Source organism: Ruditapes philippinarum, unplaced genomic scaffold (assembly GCF_026571515.1).
Source record: "Ruditapes philippinarum isolate M1 unplaced genomic scaffold, ASM2657151v2 ctg1965_1_1_1_1, whole genome shotgun sequence".
In the NCBI taxonomy this organism is placed as follows: domain Eukaryota; kingdom Metazoa; phylum Mollusca; class Bivalvia; order Venerida; family Veneridae; genus Ruditapes; species Ruditapes philippinarum.
Window position 1 is genome coordinate 112,510 of NW_026867129.1, and position 23,326 is coordinate 135,835.

The following is a 23,326-nucleotide window of genomic DNA, read 5'->3' on the forward strand; positions in this document are numbered from 1 at the left end:
CAAACGCAGCTCGTGAACCGTGAAAACAGCCCTTTCACTAAAAGATAGTTTATCGACATATTTTGACAGTGTTTAAAACGAATTAACATTATAAATTTTAACATGGTGTTGAACATTAATTTATCTCAACCCTAAAATCTATCTGACGTTTTGTGTAAATTTATTTATTTTTCTTAAAGGAATACGAAAATTTTCATATTTTACTTCGGAGAACGGCCCATAGCGCACCGATTATATTATAATTATTTTAAATCGGGCTTACTACCGATTGACCGCATTAAGGCTTTACGCTTGTTATCGCGCTGGACGACATAGTTCCAAGACCAACTGCATTCTCATTATGTGTTTGATCTAAACGGAAATCAAAACTATATAGAAACAAGAGGGCCATGATGGCCCTGAGGTCGCTCACCTGTATATAGGCCCCCAACCCCACCCCCCCCCCCCCCCCCAAACGTTGCAGGGCCAATTTAACCCAAGCGCTTTTATTTGCACAAACTTGGTAGACACCCATAAGAAGATTTTTCATGCTAAACATCTAAGCTCTAGCTCATTGGGCTTTTTAAAAGAAGATATTTTTAAAGTTTTTACTATACACATATAGTTAAAAACAATGACACCCCTGTGGCTGGGCCAGTTTTGACCCCAGGGCTTTTATTTGAACAAACTTTGTAGACACTTACTAGAAGATGTTTCATGCTTCATATCTAAACTCTAGCTATTAGGGTTTTTTCAAAGAAGATTTTAAGTTTTTGCTATACACATATAAAGAAAATCAATGACCCCCGGGGCGGGGCCAATTTTGACCCCAGGTCTTTTATTTGAACAAACTTTGTAGACACTCACTAAAAGATGTTTCATGCTTAATATCTTAACTCTAGCTATTTGGGTTTTTTCAAAGAAGATTTTTTAAGTTTTTGCTATACACATATAAGGAAAATCAATGACCCCGGGGCGGTGCCAATTTTGACCCCAGGGCTTTTATTTGAACAAACTTGGTAAACACCTATTAGAACATGTTTGATGCTAAATATCTTAGCCATAGCTCTTTGAGTTCTTTAAAAGAAGATTTTTTAAATTTTTACTATATGCATATAGGGAAAATCAATGACCCCCGGGGCGGGGCCAATTTTGACCCCAGGGCTTTTATTTGAACAAACTTGGTAGACACTTATTAGAACATGTTTCATGCTAAATATCTTAGCTCTAACTCTTTTGGTTCTTTAAAAGAAGATTTTTTAAGTTTTTACTATATGCATATAGGGAAAATCAATGACCACCTGGGGCGGGGCCAATTTTGACCCCAGGGCTTTTATTTGAACAAACTTGGTAGACACCTATTAGAACATGTTTCATGCTAAATAGCTTAGCCATAGCTCTTTGAGTTCTTTAAAAGAAGATTTTTTAAGTTTTTACCATATGCATATAGGGAAAATCAATGACCCCCCCCCCGGGGCGGGGCCAATTTTGACCCCAGGGCTTTTATTTGAACAAACTTGGTAGACACCCATTAGAATATGTTTCATGCTAAATATCTTAGCTCTAGCTCTTTGGGTTCTTTAAAAGAAGAATTTTTAAGGTTTTTACTATATGCATATAGGGAAAATCAATGACCCCCCGGGGCGGGGCCAATTTTGACCCCAGGGCTTTTATTTGAACAAACTTGGTAGACACTCACTAGAAGATGTTTCATGTCAAAAATCTAAGCTCTAGCTCTTATGGTTTTTTAAAAGAAGATATTTAAAGTTTTTTCTTTTGGTTGCCATGGCAACCAGAGTTCTGCATGGAATTAAATTCTTTGAACAATTTTTAAAGGTGACCACCAAAGGAACATTCCTGTGAAGTTTTGATGAAATTGGCTTAGTGGTTTATGAGGAGATGTCTTTTAAAGTAAAAGTTTACGGACGGACGACGGACGGACGGACGACGGACGGACGACGGACGGACGCCGGACGAAAAGCGATCACAAAAGCTCACCCTGTCACTTTGTGACAGGTGAGCTAAAAAACCATTGAGCTGCAATATTTTATGATTGTGAATTGCAATCCGAATTGCCTTTTATAAAAGTGAAAGCAAAACATATTTTTTGTTTTAGTTTATGATAATCATATAAAAATTTATTAATTTTATTAGACAACGACGATAACAAAATATTGTTTGTTTGTGATATTTGTTTGTGCTGCTTATTTTTCTTTTGAATTGCCATTTCTTTATATGTCTTATCAATTATATTTATGGTTGATTAAATAATTGTTAATTAAGTTTTTTTATGGTAGGTAAGATAGGTGTAGCCCCGTGTCGTAAACGATTATGTAAAAAGAAAAATCATAAAAAAAACTTTTAGTGGTCAAATCCGTAGATAAACGAATTACAAATGACCGCAGAGCTAGACACCTTAAAGGTTCAATTTTCTTGTTAAACTGTTTATGGCATTTTTTACGACATGAATAAAAGGGTTTCGCTAAATCCCATCTTCTGGCTGCGGTATTTGCTTCAATATTACGGACAGTTTAATACCGCCTTTATGAATAAAATTAGCACTTTTATTCAAGTTCATCTCTTATTTATCCGTTCGTTCACGATAATAAATAGTTATGAAAATGCTATAAAACCGGGTCGCAATCTTTTCCTTAGTTTTTACATCTTTTGTGTAATTTTTTGCAGTTGACTTGAAGTATTATGGGAACAATGGACAGCTATGTGCCAAGTTTCGGATAAAATGAAAATTGGATGGTTTTACGATCCACATCTTTTCATTCTATTCAGAAGAATGGGTATAAATTGGCCATAACTAAACGTGTAAAAGTGTCGCATTGGATTAAAGACGGTGGTAAATGAACTACAAGAAAACAGGCAAATGCCAATAAAGAAAAGTCCTTGATTAAATCAAATAAATACGACGGTGGGGGAAATTGAGTGTAAACTGGAAAGCAGTCTCGATTTAACGAGGACAGCGCGGTAGGGGGTTGATGCAAACTCGTGGTTTGATTTGAACTGATGGTATTTCATGAGTTTTTACACGGAAATGCAACCAAATTGCATCCTGATCTATCAATGTGCATCAGATCATGTTAGCATTCCCTTGCAGTTAAAGAACACGTGTTTTCTAAGAAACAAAATGTTTTATTAATAGTTTCAGAACGGAAGCCGGAATTAACTAGATTTGATATTAATCGGCCTGGATCAAATGAGAGACTATAATTATCATTTGAAGCATTTCAGTAGTTAAATTTGTAATGAATACGTAGAGATATGGACTTGGGTGAGTTGCCGCCACGTGCTAAGTAAGATATTTTTACTTAAAGGAAAACAATAATTATTGTACTAAAGATTAATACAACGGCTAACGTTGAAACCAAAGTACCGAAATATATCTGAATTGGCATCAGCCAATGGTAACCCGTGCATCCGTGGTGGGAAAGTGAGGGGTAGCAGGGTAAATGCGAGGGGTGGCAGGGTAAATGCGAGAGGTGGCAGGGCAAATACGAGGGTGATAGGGCAAATGCGAGGGTAGGCAGGGCAAATGCGAGGGGTGGCAGGGCAAATTAGTCAAGTTTTTTACATTCCGTCTATGATCAATAAAGTGGTTATGTTTTGGCGTCAAAATAGCGGAAGATTCATCTAACATACAGTGTGGGGACAATGTGCATGGATTTTGCCATCTGACGGTCTCAACAGAGTGGGGTCTTAACTACGGGTTTGATAACCTGCAAGCAGAGATCTATGTCTCTGCTGTATAGATCTCTGCTGTTAGTCAAAAGTCAAAACACTCCCCCGCCCCCTTTTACCGGGTAGGACCGAAGTTATAATAAAATAATAAGCATGATTATATCAAATAGAGAAAATAAGTATCCCGTAAGGCCCGGTCACACAGCCCTCCACGGGCGTATCGCGGCCGAATAATGGCCAAAAATTTCTACCCGTGAAGCAGACGCCGTTGGACGCTTTGAGGTCGCGATAAAAACGCGATACAGCCGTACTTTACTCGTCGTTACACGCGGTAAGAAATTCACACGCGGTTGGCCGCGCGAAAAAGTTTTGGGCTGCCCAAAAATTTAGACCACGGGTTATCGCGGGCGGTACACGTGGTACACACGCGGTAAAGACGCGGTACAGACGCGAAACGAACGTGCTAAGACGTGCTACGGCCGCGGTTAAGACGTGGTAACACGCGGTAGGACGCCACATTTTAGCGGGTAATCGCGGGTGGAGCACGGTCATAGCACGTTTGTTCCGCGTCTGTACCGCTTTGTTATCACGTGCATTAGCGTGTGTACCGCGTGTAAGCATGGACAAACGCTTTTCTCCGCGTAAACAGTGCGCCCCAATACCGGCCTAATCACGTTCAATTGCGTCTTGTACACGTCCCAAATACGATTGTCCACGGCCTAATCGCGTCCGTAAAACGTCTGATTTTAGGTATATAAAAAGCGCGATTTGCCGAGCATTCGTCAGTTGTGCTCCAGACGTCAAGGGGTGAACATTGATCCCTGTCACCGTAATGACCTCGTCTTGCTGCTCAAGCAGCATCAGAACCAAGTGGTACAGGTCCATCAGCTCCTCATTGACTCGGAACTTCGACAGCAGAGTGGACGACAGCTTGCACCTCCACTGTGACTCCTGCCTCGGGCTTCTTGGCGGCCTCCACAGGCACTGGGCTGCCTTCATCTGTTGCCTTCGCCCTCGGCTTCTTGCTCGCACGCTGCTTCTTCTTCTTGGCCGGGAAGCTCGACGTGGGCTTCTTCTTCGGTGCCATAGCTTGATCTTCACGGGACTGTGTCTTGAGCGGTTATGATTTCTACAGCCCGGTTCGGCTGCTTTATTATACCCGTGGTAGGCCGCGGTACCGCCGCGCTTCACCCGCGATAAGGACGCAGAACAGTCGCCGGCGTCTGTTCCGCGGGCATACCACGGGTAAACCGCGGGTACGCCAATTTTGCACATTTTCCACCACGGGCAACTGCGTGCAAAAAAATTCGCGAAATTTTAACCGCGATACAGACGCGAAAGGCTGTGTGACCAGGCCTTAAAGAAAGCCCAACACGGCACAATTGAAAATGTTGCAGGCTCGGTTTGATTGAGCCTGTTCACGGACGGTACTGATAGGTGCAAGAAAAAAAATGTAAATCAAATTGACAGAAACCCACTCATGATAAACTCAATAAAGTATAGAATAAAGTCACCAAAAGACTCAATTCCGTTATTCCTTACACTTTCTTTTTTGCAATCAAAATTTTGTTTGCAAAATAAATAGTAGAATAAAAATAAATGGTTAAGCTGGCCGAATTTGAAAAAAAAACTAAATTAACTTTGGTGACTAAATTCATCTCTATAGAATATTATACGGTATTCAAAAATTCTAAAATTATACATGTACTTACCTTTCTACCCGCTTCGTTATTATGTAAATTCATTAATACACGCTTTATATTTTTACTTTTCCGTCGCCGCTCTCTGGCATCGACGAATTTTTGAGAAAAAGCAGTTCCAAAAGCTATATTGTCAGAACACCCTGACCACTCAAAACCCTCAGAACTCCGCCCACTGACAGTTCTGTCACACCCACAATGTTCGAGATCACCTTTACTACAAGCACGTGTCACTGCATGGGCCACGCCCGCAGCTGATATAGCATGTACAAAAGCCACTTCACGTGTACCTGAAGAAAATAAAACAAAACATATATATTTTGATATCTATTTATTGCATCTTTCAGTTAAAAGTGTACGTTTCTTGTTGTTGCAATACTATTTATTTACATATACTAGTAGCAGTCATGGAGCGAAATCTTATGTCTAAAATAGTCGTTAACTAATATTTGGCCGGATCTTTGTTTGTCTTAAAACATACTGCATAATTACATGTCCAATGATTATTGGTAGACTTTTAAATATTATAAGTTTACAACCAAATGAAGTAAAATCAGTTGAATGAAAATAACATTATTATATGTATGGGCGATATGAAAAGAGAAAAATAAGAATAAACGCAAAACGATATATCGATGCGATCGATTTATTTATAAAACAAAATTATTGCAATTTGCTAACGATTAAGTTGAAGATGGAAAGAAATTCGAATAAGAAATAAACTAATTTAATTTTTACTGCCTTTTCAATTTATTTCAATCAAGCTCAACCCTGCTTTCAGGAATGTGGTGTCATATGAAACAAACAAAGTAATGGCTACAATATGACTCGAACCTATAATACCTGGGATGGAAACATACATTTTATGACAAATGGGCGTGACATGTTATGTTTATACAATAGGAGTTACCTGTTTTTATATAATAACATACTTTGTCTTTGTACATACATGTATTTTGAGCTACAAGATGACTTGCTATGTAAGACAGTTATCAACAATGCCCCATAAGAGTGTATTCATATAAATCAATTAGAAACAATGAAAAAATAACAAGATTTGCAAAAAAAGTATATTAAGTACTTTAACGTCCAATAAAAAAACTTGTAGCAGCTAAATTTTCCTGTATAACATGTAGAAACATGTATAACCAAATAAAAACAAACATTAAAGCATACTGTATAAAATGTCTGTGGTTATAGCTGCCACTAAATCCGGCAAAAGTTTTATTTATTGTCATTTCATGAACATTAAACTTGGCGTCGCTGAGTTTTGTGCAATCAATTTTATCCAGTTTAAAATTTAACACCGTCCATGATTTCAATATCAAATGACGAACACTGACAAGACAACAGTATAAAATCTGATAAAGATGTATGTGTATGGGTTTGCATGCTGGCCTGGATCTATATGCTAATGGTTATATTGTATTGATATACAGGCTGGACTAGATCTATGCTCGTGATTTAAATGTTAAGACGTACAGGTTCGTCAGATCAAAACATCTTTGCTGGTGGATGTGCAGGCTGGCCTAGATCTTAAACTGTTAAGACTGTTGGTTAATTGTTTAGACGAGCAGGGTTGCCTATGATTGTGGTTAAACTGGATTTATGTTCTAATTAATTAATTCGTTCATTCGTTCGTTCGTTCACTCTTTTATTCTATAAGCATACACTACTAATCCCAATCCTAATGTTATCTAATTACACATTGGACGTTAATTGATACATAAAATGTTAACGATATACATGTATAAAATTATTATGCTCAAATTTGACATTGAAAAAAAAAAGTTAACTACTATTATATACAGTCTCTTTTGAAATGTAAAATAAACATCTTGAAATGATGTGTTATGTTTTAAACTCTAAACACTACAGGAAATCACACAGTATAATTGCATAGTGGCACAGTTTATAGATTCACTTATTCAAATTAGACATATTCAGGAAGAATTAAATATATTTCAATAAAGTTCTGCAATTAAAGTTAAGCATACTATATCTTTAAGGAAAATGACGGAGTGGCGAAACGCGACATAGTGTGTGTGTTGCCTAATCGGAACACCTCGACTATTATTCATATAAAATGAAAGTTGACGAAAAGGGCCGAGAAGTTGCGATTGATAATTGCGTAGAAAAACAAATACGTCATCAAATTGCTAACAAAAATCTGTAAAACTTAATTTTAAACGATATCCAGCAATTTCATTCGAAGAGAAAGTTAGTTATGATTTAACCAATTAAAACTTCACTTTTTAAAGTTTATTTCTAAAGTCAATGAGGATCCTATGTGTCATAAGTTTTTATTTTGTTTTGAAAAAAAAGATCGCCAGGAATTCACATTAACAAAAACTGTGTCATGTTTTCAAGATCATTCCCTTTTTAAAAAAATCATCAGGAATTTATACAGAAAATCGTATCATTGTAATACAAATTTGATATAGAGGGAAATAAACGAACTATAGTAATTAAATAGGTATTTATCCGCCGTATCATAGCCATCACATAGCTCCGTTGTGACTGTCAAAACAAACACGTCACTTAAACGCATGCTTACACACGCTCTTTCAAGATATGGTGTATTTTTCTAACTTGAAATTAAGCGGCTGTTATGTCGAAAGTTTGCATGATTCTGTGACCCTGGGTGTAACAATTTGTATTATTTCGACAGGCAGTTATCCACCCATCAGCCTGTCTATTATCGATGCTCTAATCACAAATACAGATAAAGATTCTTGTAGCGGATCGTCTAAACAAATAGCGAAAATAAAGTTTTATTTGGCGTCCTTTCCGTTCCATCAACATCTTATAATTTTGTCCCCTTTAAAAATAAAAGCGTTTAATTTCTTTTAAAAAGCATATTTGCGCTCTCTGACCAAGAAAAATCCCTAATTCTAAATCTTTTCACACATACAATGTCTTTAAAGTAGATCACATCTTATCAAACCAAATATCTGTGATAGAGTGACGTCATACTGCTCGCAAGAAACGCTTGACTTGATAAAAATCAAAATCTTTCCTGTTAAATTCTTATACTATTTCCTTTTTTACAGAAATTAAAATAAAGATTTACTAAATTTAAGACGTTTTAATGAATTTCCATACCATTTCTTTATTTAAAAAGGGCATTTTTTAAAATTATATTCTAAAGCTTTGTATATGTTAGTGTTTCTTAAGTGAAATTTTAAAGATTGAAAACCCAAAAGAAAGCGATCGGAATGGAGAGAGTGTCAAAACGTTCACATTAAACATTGCTATTTTTCAGAAATTCTTGAATTTATATCTGTATACATATATGTTTCAATTCTGTACCCATACCGTACCCGAATAACTACGGCAACATTAATCAAGAGATGTATATCTGTATTTGGTATAGGACCATATCATCAGGGTCGGGGGGTTAAGTACTTTTCTATTTACTGAACAATTTAGGCTGATGATACAACGATGTGATGAAATTTTATCGCAGTTAGATATGTGTTTTTATTTTCAACGAGAATGCTTGAATACACACGATTTCCATCTTAAATAGTCGAATATTTCTTTAAATGTTTTGCGTATTTATTTTGGCATGAGTCAGTGCTGACGCAGGTTGTCTAACATTATGCTTAAAACATTGGAAACGTTCTCAGCTATATGAAATGTATCTAAGGGTTTAATTGTGCATTAACTATGTGCTAAAAGTCGGAATTTTTTTTTTAAATGTCAGTATTGTTAAAAAAGAAAGGAGAAAAATCATATCGTCGCTACTATATTATACAACTATTCACCAGTCTTTCCCCACTTTACACCGGTCCGTCCCCCGCTGTAAATTAGTCCGTTCCCCACAGTACACCAGACGTCCCCACTGTACACCAGTCAGTCCCCCACTGTTTACTTGTCATCAGAAACCTTTCCCAACCCCGGAGAATAGTAAATACCTAGTTAGGTTATTTGCGTGGCGCCACGATCACGTAGCGCTTACATCCACCTCTAGCTTTGACACGAGGGCAAGTATGAAATGACCCGAGCTCCACGGAACATCAAAATATTCCGTGTATTGACCTCTCTACTGTCCAGACCGAATAAAGAAGCAGTCTTGTTTTCGTCTAAGAAATAGCTGTCGATAAAACCCAATCTGTTTTATGGGGTAATAATAAGGTACTTTTTCACGTTTTGCATAAAAAACTAACTAGCCTTCAAGAGTTCGCATTTCTTTTGAGAGCTAAAGCCCGATATTTCAAATGACTGGTGGTTAATCAATACCGATGCTTCATCATCATTACTATAACATAATATGAATGACTCGCTTTGATTGCATTAAATCGTTTATTTTCAAAATTCTTCGTAAAATTAGAATTAAACGTAATGAAACTTTCGTTTGCTCTATTCTTCTCAGCTAAAAAAAAAACAAAAAAAAAACAACAAGTGCTGGCAAACTCGAATGTTCGCACGAGACAATATATATGTAGGTGCTAAATGCCATTCCATTCATCAGATGCCGTACTTTATTGGGTGTTAATTTCTTTACATACCCTCCGATAACAGAATTATTTCCTGCGCCTGTTTTTCTCCGGTTCTATTGCGTGCGTCGTGAAATTAACACATCGTAAAAGTTAATTGCATTTACAAGACATTTTATTTGGTGTAAAGAATGACAATCCGTGACTGATAAGATCTCGGATAAATTAACAACATTTTGAGAATGATAAATAACAATGGATAACCACTGATCTTATACAATTGAATTATCGTAAAGCAGATTTACGACAATGTGATTACATTGCTGAGTTGATAGCTTTACTTTATGTTTTTGTTCGAAAGATAAAGGAAAAAACGATTTAAAGTCGACGTTTTTAAAATTGACTATTCTTTACAAATCATAATTAAATAAAAACTGCAACATATTCCTGTAATCTAACAAAACTTTTTACAAAAATGTAATTTGATTTCCTTGTTCCAGAACACGTGTTTTTATAATCAAGCAACATAATCAAATTGTATTCGGCGCAGACGACAGTTTTCCTCTTGTTTGGGATTCGAACTCAGTGCATCAGTGATACGAAATCAGCGACCTACATCTGTAGGACACGTGACCGTTATATAGAGAGTACAACTCCTGTAGAGTAACACCCTTTGGGAGACAAATAATTTGAGGTGTTACTTTGTCTTACTTTGGGAAAAAATAATACTGTTGTAGTCATGAAAGAACGCTCTGCCAAGGCTTTACTGTAATAATATGGCATGCTAAGCTTTAATCTTTGGGTACGGTCATCAAAGCACATGGTTCTCGGGCATCAAAATAGCATAAGATAGATTTCTGTACATATATGAAGAGGGAACGTATACATCTCAAAATGTACCTTACCTAATTTAAGAAAATTTCCAAATAATTTCACAGGATCTACAGTACTGCAGTTCCACCGTCGGTTTCTGAACTGGAATTGGCACTCCTCTATTGCCATGTGAGCCCCGTATCGTACACTATCCATCACTTCTATATTCCGCCGACAGATTTTCTGTTGACGTTTAGCTAGTCCAATTAAACTTTCGCACATTCCAGGAACTTCGATAGCCGCTATACTACTCATTTTAGCAAGTGCTCTGAAAATGAAAAATGTAATTTAAGCGTATGAAATAATGTGTATGGTTGCATGGCCCCCCAAAAAGGATCGTATTTATGTTCAATGTATTTAAAAGACAATCATTGAACCTGTAGGACTAATGTTACAGGAATTTATTTGGTTAAAAGGAGCCCTTTTGAAGTCATTTTGGACATATATTGACATGAGTAATTTAACCGGTGACTTGACATTATATACAGTTAAAATTATTTAATAACGTGCATCTACAGGTGTTCTGTAGCGTCTATATAAAGAGCCTTGAGAATAATGTGTGCCTCTTCCACACTCTCGTATCACAATAGTTCCACAAACAAACACACAAAAAACCAATAACAAAACAACAAATGTTGAACTAATTAAAACGATGTAAACATGAAATAAACAAACAGTCGGACAGTCAAATGACAATGTGTAAATCATCTTTCTGTAGTTTACATGATGTTTTGCCATGTTAAGTCATTTGTTCGTGTTTTGGTGTGTTTAACAACTGATTAATTTGTTACGATAGTTTGCCTGTTCATTCATTCATTCGTATCTCGCTATTTTCACATTAAAAGTGACAAATTATGCGGAGCTGCATGTTAATCTATTATGTTTAACCTCCCTATGCATACTTTTAACACGGTCAATCTTACTTTTCTTTCGGCTATAAAAGCGTATTTTACCGACTCATTGCCAGAAGTGAAGTCAATTTTTCATCCGCCATTTTGTTTTTTGGCGACTAGACTGGCACACCGCTTTTTATTTACGCCTACACTTCAGAATCATTGCCGTAAGGCCAGAAATGTTACCAGTTCATTGTTTTAAATATTTAAGATTTTAAGTTATGCGGACAACCGTAAATTGTTTCTGTTTCTTTACTGAAGCGCTTGCTTTTGATGCTTTGTAGGTTAAAATTAATAAAAATTTATGGAATGATGGTACACGATATGCAAAACCGTCAACATAAATTTTGTGGCTATGTTTCACAATATTTGAAATTATTTTGAACCCATACCGTTATCTGTGTCACAAGAATAAAATTAAGTTAAAGGCCCATTATGCCCAAGAAATACTTTAATTTTTACTTCACTTTTGGTGTCTCGTTGTTATTTCTAAAACATTTATGACTGGCTTGTGGCCTTAACCGTTTTTTTCTGTTGCTTTTTGGCAATAAGTACAGTTAAAGTGATTAAGTGCTTTGTATGGAAGTCAAAATACTACTTTGATTTCATTTTGCTACTTCATTGACATATATTTTTTCCACATTCATTGCTAATTTCTTCAAGTAATAATCATTAAAGGTATATCTAGACAGTAATATTAATATGAACATTATAAAACCTATTTTTGTCTTTTCTAAAGAAGGAAAATAATATTCGTTTCTTAGGCATGGTGTGCCTTTAATAAACATGTTCTTTATGCCAAGAATAATTCGTAAGATTTTTACTCTTGTTAAATAAAAGTGTATTAGTTTAAAACATTAATCATACAATTGTATTATTTCTTGAAATAAATGCTCGTGATATAATAATACGACAGATTATCTTCCGTGACATTGATAATGACGTGTAATATGCCCTTGAAAACCAGATGGACGGACCAACCGCCAAAATATAACCGAAAATGTGTTCGAATTGGCATTAAAACCAATCAAACAAACAATTTAACAAGCAAACCTTCTTGATATGATCATACAATAGAATCACTTCTGAAAATAATCATACAACTATATTACTTCTTTGAATATTCAGGTCAAACATTTTCTTGGAATGATTATACAGCATATTGTTTCCTTAAAACACATATGGGAAGAAGAAGAAGAAGAAAGACAACAACAACAAAAACCAAGAACAGTTATTAATCACTTAAACAACAAGTTTCTCGTGATTAACATATAAACAAGCAAACACATATAATGGCATGAAAATTACCATGACACGAAAGTAAACATGTTATGGGCACCACACTCGTTACTGACAACATATTTACACTATAGGCTCACTTTCAAATTCATTCCACTTGTTGTCACCCATAAAAACCACCCTTATCCAGATTACACCTTTGTCACGCGTAAGTGATTAATCAGAACATTACAAAAAGAACAACACTAAATTACCATACATTAATATCAAAATTATCAAATTATCACTTTACACTAATTATTTGTTGTACATGTATATACCCATAAAATATATACAATCGAATAAGTGATCCCTATCAAATGTTGAGTAGTATATACTTCATAGAATAATCATAGAACTGTTTTACTAACTGGCATGATCATATACAAGTTTGTGAAATACAATTGATACAACTGATTTATATCGTGAAATAATCATACAACTAAGACTCATTGGAATGATCATACAACTATTTGAAAACTCTTGAATATTCAAACAACCGAATAAATTAGAAAATATTACAACTTTTGATCGTTATCCAATACTTCATGGTGGGAATGTAACAAAATTTAAACTTCAGTATAAATCGTTCAACACGGTGTTTGTTATTTTGTGGTAGTTATAAAACCATTTGCTTGCTGCATCCCGCAGAATCTCGGAGAATCTCGTTCGTCAAGATTTTTCGAAGTTTCCTGTGCATCTTAGTAGTATCTGTATCTGAACGTTTGTTTGAAAAAAGTACTCTATTTTATTTTAATTATAATTTTACTATTAGACACAAATAAATCCGAATTTGAAATATTAAGAACGAGGAACTATATCCTTTCCATTCAAAAACGGGTTACGCATGAAAAATTATCTTTTAACACCTGTTGAAATTTACAAAAAATAGTTAGAAAACTAGAAATTGGGTAACAAAAAAAAAACAACAACCCAACTTGAATTCCGTGTCACTTCACAAATCTTACATTTATCATTAATACATCACACTTTTAGAGTTATGAATTTTATAATCCGTTAACAGGCTTGTTATTTCAATTACTTTCACGTCTAAATTATCAATATATATTTAATGTTTTGAAAGAATTCCCACTTTCACTACACATAATACTAGTAAGCAGAATGTATATAGAAGAATGTTGACTGCACTCTGACTGAACCTTTCTGACTGACCCCAATCTGTCTTGACCAGCACTGACTGACCTCACTCCTGCCTGTCCCCACTCCGATTTGACCCACTCTGACTTGACCCCACTCTGACGGACCCAAGAAGAAGCAGCCTTATAAGATTACTGTTAAGGAAAGTGTTGTTTTTTTCTAATATTCATTCATTTTTATACTGTTGTTTTTATTATAACAATTTGTTCTTCATATTATTGTATGAACAAGAAAACGTACAGATGTACCCATTCTCAAAAACTATACGGTGTTTTGCTACGTGACTATTACGGAATACCATATATCAAACATCATTTAAGCTCGATTGTGAAGTCACTTCCTTGAACAAACCAGTACTGGTGTCATATGAGGAATCAAGATCGCGACATGAGTAGGGCTCGAACCCATGTTCACTGTGTCTCAGATACCTTTACCACTAGGCCACTGCTCATTCATCGCTTAAGAGTAAACTGTAAGTCGAAATAAAAACGATGTAAAATAAGTTCTGTTCTGTTCTGTTCTGTTTTCTTCACGTCATTATGTCGATAAATTCATAAGTAGCGGGGTAGGCGAAAACATTTAGTACAGTAATGAAAATACGATAATAATTCATATTTATTACAAGGTAATTTACCTTTATATGAAATATATACGTTTTTATCACATTCGTTGATAGTTTATTATAAAATGAAAATGTAATACACTGTCAAACATCGACCTAAATCAACTTTTGCGGGTTTTCAACGGGCTTGTGGGATGAGATCTTTAAATTAAGACATTACTCTGTCTCGTTTAGATGATAATCTCGCCGAAAACATACAAAAAATCACCTCGAAAATATTTTATTTTTCGATTTATCATCGAATGAAATTTGGAAGAAATGTTGCGTAGCGATTAACAAACCGTGGAAATAAGCAACAACTTAAATAGAATATATGTATATATACTAGTATATAAAGAAATATTTGTGTTCCCATTAAAATGTGACATATATGTTTTATGAAATGTGTATGATTTAAATTGCCTCCGAGAATTAAACATTCAGGTGTTCATTGGCAAAAAAAAGAAAGATTAAGACAGATAAATCAAACTTATAGTAGAAATTTTTAGCACGTGTTATTTGTGAGTTTTATGAAAATAATGATTTTGCAAATTAGAAGATACTTTTGAACGATATTATATTAATTCAAACGAGTTATTCGAGAAATGCTTTTTTGTTTTGTTGTTGTTGATGATGATTATGATGATGATGATGATGATGATGATGTTTTCTGCACGGGTTTTTCGTATTTGCACAATTCCGAGCTTGTTATGTTAACTTTTAAAAATAGCGTTCATGTCACCACAATATTACACAAAGTAAACATGTGTTTATTAAGGCTAGAAATACAAACAACTAATTAATATTCGTGTAAGAAAATTACAAAAAGGAAGGTCAATGTTAAAGATGTAATATGATAGAAAGATTTACCCAGTTGACATGATTTAAATTTATATGTTAGTTAAATAAGACTCTGAAAGAGTTATTGATCCTTCTCTTGAGAAGATATAACATAATTTATCAACGAGTTTTTTAAGGGCTTCTGTCTATTTTTAAACTGCTTACCACCCTTATTTTTTATTGGACTTGTTTTTCTTTCAATCTGGACAAAACTATTTATCATTGTATGGATTTTTTTTCTTCAAAATATGTACTGACTGAATTGCGACCAGTGCAGACCATGAACAGTCGGTGTCATCTGATATCAGTCTGCACGCACTAGTCACATGGGTAAAGCAGACTAATGCCCGGTCAAGTCTGATCGGTAAAGCATGCTGATGTATAATTACGGCAAAAGTCATTACGTCAATTTCGAACGCCGGATAGGTGACGATACGTTTTTTCATATTTTTTCCTCATAATTATGATATTCATTAGTTTACAGGCCGAATTTTTCTACAGATATGATACTTTATTATTCAACAAACATGGTGCATAAGAGGTAGAAACATATATACGAAAACAGACACAATAGTGACCCAATAACTTTGTATAAATTTCGAGTGTACGCGTTCACCTTTAACCCTTAGCTTGCTGACGACCACTTATACTACCCATGCGACCACTGCAGATGCAGATCAGCCGACATGTCCTGACCGTCTGCTCATGAATTTTTCACTATTCAGTCAATTTATTTTTCGAACTTTTCCCTGAAAATGATGAATGGTTTTGTCCAGATTGAAAGATAGACGAGTTCATTTAAGATATTTAGCGCGTTTAAGGTTAGCTATTACTTATCAAGTACAACTGCATTCATACGGTGTCAGTACGCATGCGTAAAATGTCAAACTTTCATAGATATGATCTCTAAATCTGTACAGATCTTTGTACAAATTGTTTGCATGTTTTATTCATTTTTAAATATCATATTCTATTTTATCAATTAATCTCTCACATATTTTGCTGATTGACAGCGTAAAATATTACTCTCACGGTTCAAGGTCATAACCTAACGGTGTCAATGCACACGCGACAAAAGAGAAAGAAAAATAGTTCTTTTAACAGTTGCTAATTCACCATTTTGGTCTAAATATAATATCAATACGTTGTAAAGACGTTATCAGTCTGCAGATTTATTGATAATTTTGTCATTTTTTAAACAATAAGTGCACAGTATTTCAATTAAAGGACATGGCATTGAAAAATGTATATTTTTATGACCTGTAATTCGTAATCATTGTTTTCAAATTATACGCTAAGAGGTCAAAGTGAAAAGCATTTGTCTTTGAAAAGAAATATTTAAGTTTTTTTTTTTTCTTTAATACGAAACATAGGTCAGAAATCGTGAAATATTGATATAGATCTGTGTATATAGTAGAAATGATTTAGTAGTTTATTATAGGGGCCTGCCTATGTAAGAAGAAAGAATTTCATGTATGACAATCCGTGAAAATATTCATCAATTTGTATAGCATGAAATTAAGATGGTGTGATACTGAGACAATTATTTAAGGGCATATGCGTGTTTTGTTTAAAGGTTCTTAATTGCATTTAGCATTAAGTGAAAGTTGTAAGCATAAGGATTATGCATGTTTCATAAGAGAAATAAGCTCGTAATAGCCCTACACGAAGTTTAGGCTTATAGGTTTGATGGCACGGATTGAAATATATATAGATTGCCAGAACTTGTCTCAAATTCGCCGAGCTTAAATAATTATGTTTAAACCCCATATATAGTGATATAACTATTCATATTGCAATGTGGATATAATAAGGAAATTTTAGATAGCTGCTTCATATAATTTTAAAAATGTGAAATAAATTGAAATACATGTAGCTTTATATCAAGAACTGCAATATATTGACTATTCTCAGTGCTTGATAAAAAAATCAAGAGCCTTGATAATGTGGAAATCTCTTAGTTCAAAAAGGGACATACTCCTTTCAAAATCCATGCTACAGTTACGGACTTTGGGCAGTTACCTCCAATTATGTTCCAAAATAAGTGTTAAAGTTTCAACACTGGAGATACGAATTTGCACGCACAATTTTAGCCAGAGTGTGTCGCAGACGCCGGGTCGAGTACAATAGCTATCCCTATTCTTCGCATAGTCGAGCTAAAAATGGAAGGATGTTGTTTTCTTATGAGATATGACTAAAATAAGTCTTTTTTTAGCCAATGATCAGGCACGTGTACGGAAGTTCACGATCGATATCACGTTTTCGGCTTTCTTTTGACAAAAAACGTTAACAATTAATTTGATATGTTATAATCATAATGGAGCTGTATTTATTGCTTTTTCATATGTCGCACTCGAAACCTCTCTAACAAACATGAAAGAAAGAAAAAATGTTTCAAGTTCGCATGTAGCGCACGGGTTTATGGGAGTCTACGTACATACCAGACTAGAGCATTGTTCGACGGACGATGTAATAAAAGTTAAAGACATTGTGCAATACGCTGTGTTATTTATGTACATATTAAAAGAAAATGGGGGTGGTAAAACCCGTAAAGCTTTTGGATCGGACTTGTTATTTTGCTTGTATGATTACCTGTTGTACTTGATGCCATTGTGTCGGTGACTCTACGTCTCACGCTGCGTTAACTCACGCTATATATTATATATGTTTATATATAAAGTACAAACAAAATAGTTCCACGTATTGTGATGAACACTGTATCCATACGCGCAGTAAGTTCCATCATTTTTTTCGGTATGCATTTCAAACAACTTTAAACATGACACAAAATGAAACGACTAGGATAAACGGGAACAGAAAAAAAAAACAACAGAAAGGTGCCTGAGCATACTAGTCACAAAAGAATATATCCAAATGGAATAGAATTGCATAGAACGGAACGGAATGGAATAGAATAGAATAGAATAGAAGTCAGGTTTTTTTTACTTGCTTAACTAGTGCCACTACAACTGCATATTAAATATAAATACGCTCACTGTAAAGTAATATAAATAGATATACATAATCTATACATGTATATGTAAAGATGTCAATGGCAAATTTTGATTTTTTTTTTTTGAAGATACCCGATATCATTTCCCCAAATAATAAAATAGAGCGACTGACAATATTCTTCCTTTGCATTATAAAGTACGGTGTCGAATACGGGCTTTTGCAGCATGTTTACTGAGTGACCGTATATGGCAAGCCTCAACAGTCAAAACTTTCAAATATTCGTCAAAGTGAAAAATCCTTTCCATTCTCTTATACATGTACGCTTTCATTATAGTAACAAAATTCACATGCAAATCTGTTCAAAAAATAAGTTCAGCCCCGTATATTTAAAAACAATGTCTGTTATTACACTTACCCTACATCACGTGACTAGAGCGCAATATAATTTCTTCCCCGCGAAAGTTTTTCGTATCATCGACTAAACAAAATAAATATGATATGATAACAGGTAAAATGATTAAAAAACGCTTTCATACAACGTTCTCTTTAATCTTTTCTCGGCTGATAGGTTTATGTGAGGTTTTTATGGATGTTTTGTACGTGTTTGCGTACGAGATTGTTTGCTTTGTATGAAAATGTGAAAAGTTTGTTATTGGTGCTGAATAAGTATATTTCTACAAGACTTCGAACAAAATTGATGAACGTGCTTTGGCTACGTATGTAGTTTAAACAGATTAATATTTAACATTGACTGTATTTTAGGCTAGTCTGAACCACTCTCGAGCATTGCTGTCACACGAGGAAACATGGTCGTTGCCTAAGTAGGGCTTAAACCCAACAGATCCCGGGGTTGAGAGGCAGACACCTTGAGAGGCAGACACTTGGCCACCGCTCTTTTAATTTAGTTCAATTGATCGGACACTGTATCGGACTCAATAACATGCTTTATTTGTCATAGGTTTATTTATAAACCGCCTTTGAGCAACTCCGTCGTCGGAAGCTCTCAATCTATATTAAGAATCTTAAACAAAATTAAATTGTCGAATTTCTACTCAAATCAAAGCAATGCTCCTCTTTTGACAGACCACCTGTCAACAGATACATAATAAACACATTGGAAGCAGGGAAATGTGTCGTCTGCTAAAACTGTCTCGTCTGCTGTAATATGTTTTAAGTTTTATCAAATTTTCTGGAAATTCAGGGGCAATAATAGTATGACTATCAAACAGGAAGGTACTGGACTTCCGGTGGCTGATACCAAGCTGGCTGCAATGGCATTCATACTTTATAATCCCGATGAGCAGGTTTAGGGTTCAGTTAATTTTTTCATAACTGGTCTCTCGGGACAGGTGTCACTGTATCGGAGGTACTTCACACCTGATTGTTCCCCATTGTTTGTATGTTTACAGAGAACATATGCATGAAAATATAGACTGTTTTCTAGAACATTTTGTTTTTTTATTACTAAACTACATAGAAATTTATTGCCTTCTTTTATAGCACGATTTCCGCATGTGGAGACAATATGCTACTGACGAGATATATTAAAATGCAAACAAAACTCAAGTCAATATGTAGGTTCAATTAAACACATACTGTGGCAGTGTTTTATAGATTATTACATCAATTAACATAACATTATAAAATGGGTTGTTTCCAAATTTTGGGCTAATATTGATTTTTATACTTCTTGGGGTTCGGAGTATTGCAAGTTATATCAATCATTTACTCGTAGTATATGTCTGTCTGAAAAGATTGAGATTTTAATCAAAACAAAAAAAAACACGCAAAATTAATGTGAAAATAGCGCATCGTGGATTCAAACGATACATAATTGCAACAATATTGTAACCTATACATGTTTTATTCGAAAATATATTAGAAAATAACTAAATCAAGATTGAGCATAGGCAGTCATTACGCTTGTAAAATAATCACCTTTTTCACTGATATTTCAAAAAAAGTAAAACAAATTATGGGCGGATATAGCTATTTACTACATTGTTGCATTCGTAAGTCGATCAATAACGAAACTTACCGTTCTGGTGCATCACAAATTGTTTCTATTAAACAGGTATTTTTGATCGTTTTCACACTTTGTTTGTTAGCTGAGGGGTAAATATTTACATTATCTCGGATCTAAAACATCACTGGGGTTACGCATTTTTTTTTCAGACGGCCTTACAACAAACTACATAATAATAGTATTTTATATATAAGAAAACAGTGTTACCGGGTGGCTTTCCTTACATTATTGTAAGATATCTTTTTTTGCTTTCTTTTTGTTATAAAATGTATAAATATTGAAACAGTGCAATCGTTTGGTCGATTTGTATAGTATTAATAATGAAGAGAATTGTGCTTCATGTGTGGGCGGAACATAATGACACGACCGATAAAAGTGATGATGGTGGTACCACGGTGGTGGTAGTGATGATAATGATGATGATGATGATGATGATGATAATGACAACGACGACGACGAGTAAACAATCATACAAGTGCCCTTATAAATGTCATGATGATGATGACATAAAATGAAGATGTTCGAATGAAAATCTCGTATTGATAATGACATTTACATGACAATAATATTATTTCATAATGATGATGATATAAGGATGATTATGACCGAATTTTGATTTCATAAAAATGATAATGTCATAATGAAATTGACTCGAAATAAGATCGCCGAAATGATAATGTCATTGAAATGATAATTGTCGATTGATAGTACAAATTACACATAAATGACAATGTTAGAATGATAATGATATAAAAACGATAATTTCAGTACAGTCATAATAATAACATGAAGTGATAATTAATAGATTCGATGATAATGACACAAAACGATAATGCCGTAATGGTAATGACAATATGAAAATGACATACAGTGATAATGTTACCACGGTAATGATAATTGCATATAATAATAATGTTACTATGATAATGATAATGACACAAAGTGATAATGTTATAACGGTGTTGATTATGGAACAAAATGATAATGTTATTACGGCAATTACTATAAAATGATAATTCAACCACATCGATGATAATAACATAAGTAATAGAAAGAGCACCGAAACACGAGGCTATCTGATTTGTTCAGGTTGCCGAGTGTTTTGGTGTTCTTTCTCTTTTGTATCATAGTCAAACATAATAGCACGTTCCCTGTTGTCACAATATGAAACCCCGGCAAAAATGAACCAATGAACGAACATCTGAATATAACATTTCTGTCGCTTTCCCTTTCTCTGCCGTCACAATATGTAAACCCCAGCAAAAATGAGCCAATCAATGGGCATGCTCTGGAGTGCGGGTAACTAATACCCGCACTCCAGTTAACGCACTGTGCATGTATATGTATACGATTTAACCCTGACACATTTTCAACAGAAAGGTCTCCAAACTATGATACAATGTGGTAATGTTATAGCGGTTATGATTATAACACAAAGTGATAATGTTATTACGGTAATGGCAATATGACAATATCATATATGTCATAATGTCACCGTGGTAATGATAATTACATATAGTAATTATGCAATTACGAGTTTATTACTATGATAATTATATTATATAATAATGTTATAATGGTCATGATAATGATATAAAGTAATATTGTCATTATGCAGCTGATAATGACATATGATAATGTTTCAATAGATATGATAATAGCATTAAGGGGTAAAATGTCATAACGTAATGATAATGACTTAAATGCCATAGCTACAATATTTAAATGACAATGTCAATAATATGATAACAATGTTATCTAAATGATAATTAATCAAAAAGGTCACAAAGATAATTTTATGATGACATTTACTTTTTAGAGCTATAAATGTTGTGTATTTATGAAAATGATCATTTTTAATTCATGATAATCACAAAAATGATAATATATAATTTATGATAATGACATAGAAATCGAAATATATCGTAATAAGGATAACGATAAAATGAATGTAATAAAATTTTATACGATAATGTTAAAAAACAATATTCAATTTCAAATCTTAACAAACTGTATAAATAAATGCAGCGAGATATTGTTGTTTATTTATAATTTTCAGAACTGTTAGATCATTGACGAAAGGGGTATCATACGCCTGATAACAAGCCGACGTGTTGATAACTTTATTTCCACCAGCTGTAAGATATCGCTGAAATATTTGGATCATATATATAAATATCAATTCTTTAATTATGTTTCTATCACCTGTATGTCAAGATGGGTGATAAATGCTTGAAAAAAATGTTTAATAGGTAAATAGGATGAAATCGATTTTCTTAATTTTTTTTATAAAATTTTAATTATGTTTTTGCCAACGTAATAGATGAAGAGTTGTACGATGGCTGTAAATGGACCGAGCCGTTTATTTTTTTTTAATATGGTAAAAACTGAAAAGTGGTAAGTTTTCTATATTGTGCTGAGGGATATTTAACACAGAACTGACTAGTGCGCGGTAATTAGGTTATAGTTTGGCCCTCGGGACAGCCGACAAAAATATACGTTGGTATACGTGTTTTTTTAATTTCTGGTATGTCCTGTATACGAAATTTGTAATAAAATGAATTGTAAAAATTCTTAACTTGTCGATTTCCAGTTAAAGATGTCTGTAAATGGACCGACATTTGTTTTGTCCCTTTCCAAAATTTTACTAATATGGTAGTTAAGATAAAAAGAAAACGTTTTTATATGCGGTTTTCATTTAAGACAGAACTGACTAAATCGCGGAAAGTAGGTTACAGTTTGGCCCTGGGGACAGCTAAAAGGCATCTGCAGATTTACGTGGTTTAATTATGATTTTAGTCAATAGAGTTAATAAAATTTATAGGAAAATCGTAATGTACAAAAATAACCATAAACCGAATGTTTATTCTGGTATGTCCTTTATATGAAAT

At 34.2% G+C, this 23,326-nt stretch overlaps 2 protein-coding genes across 2 annotated transcripts in view; one reads left to right on the top strand and one right to left on the bottom strand.

Moving 5' to 3' along the window:
* The window catches only part of LOC132734932 (SH3 domain-binding glutamic acid-rich-like protein 3), a 125,056-nt gene that overhangs the window by 88,416 nt on the left and 13,314 nt on the right, over nt 1–23,326 (top strand). The gene's annotated exons all lie outside the window — the stretch shown is intronic.
* LOC132734930 (protein Wnt-4-like) overlaps nt 1–23,326 on the bottom strand; it is a 44,881-nt gene that overhangs the window by 14,292 nt on the left and 7,263 nt on the right. Inside the window, exons 2-3 of the mRNA XM_060721816.1 lie at nt 10,717–10,952; nt 5,382–5,659 (exon numbers count right to left, since the gene is read on the bottom strand). Coding sequence (XP_060577799.1) covers nt 5,382–5,659; nt 10,717–10,952 — 514 coding nt within the window. The remainder of the gene's footprint in view (nt 1–5,381; nt 5,660–10,716; nt 10,953–23,326) is intronic.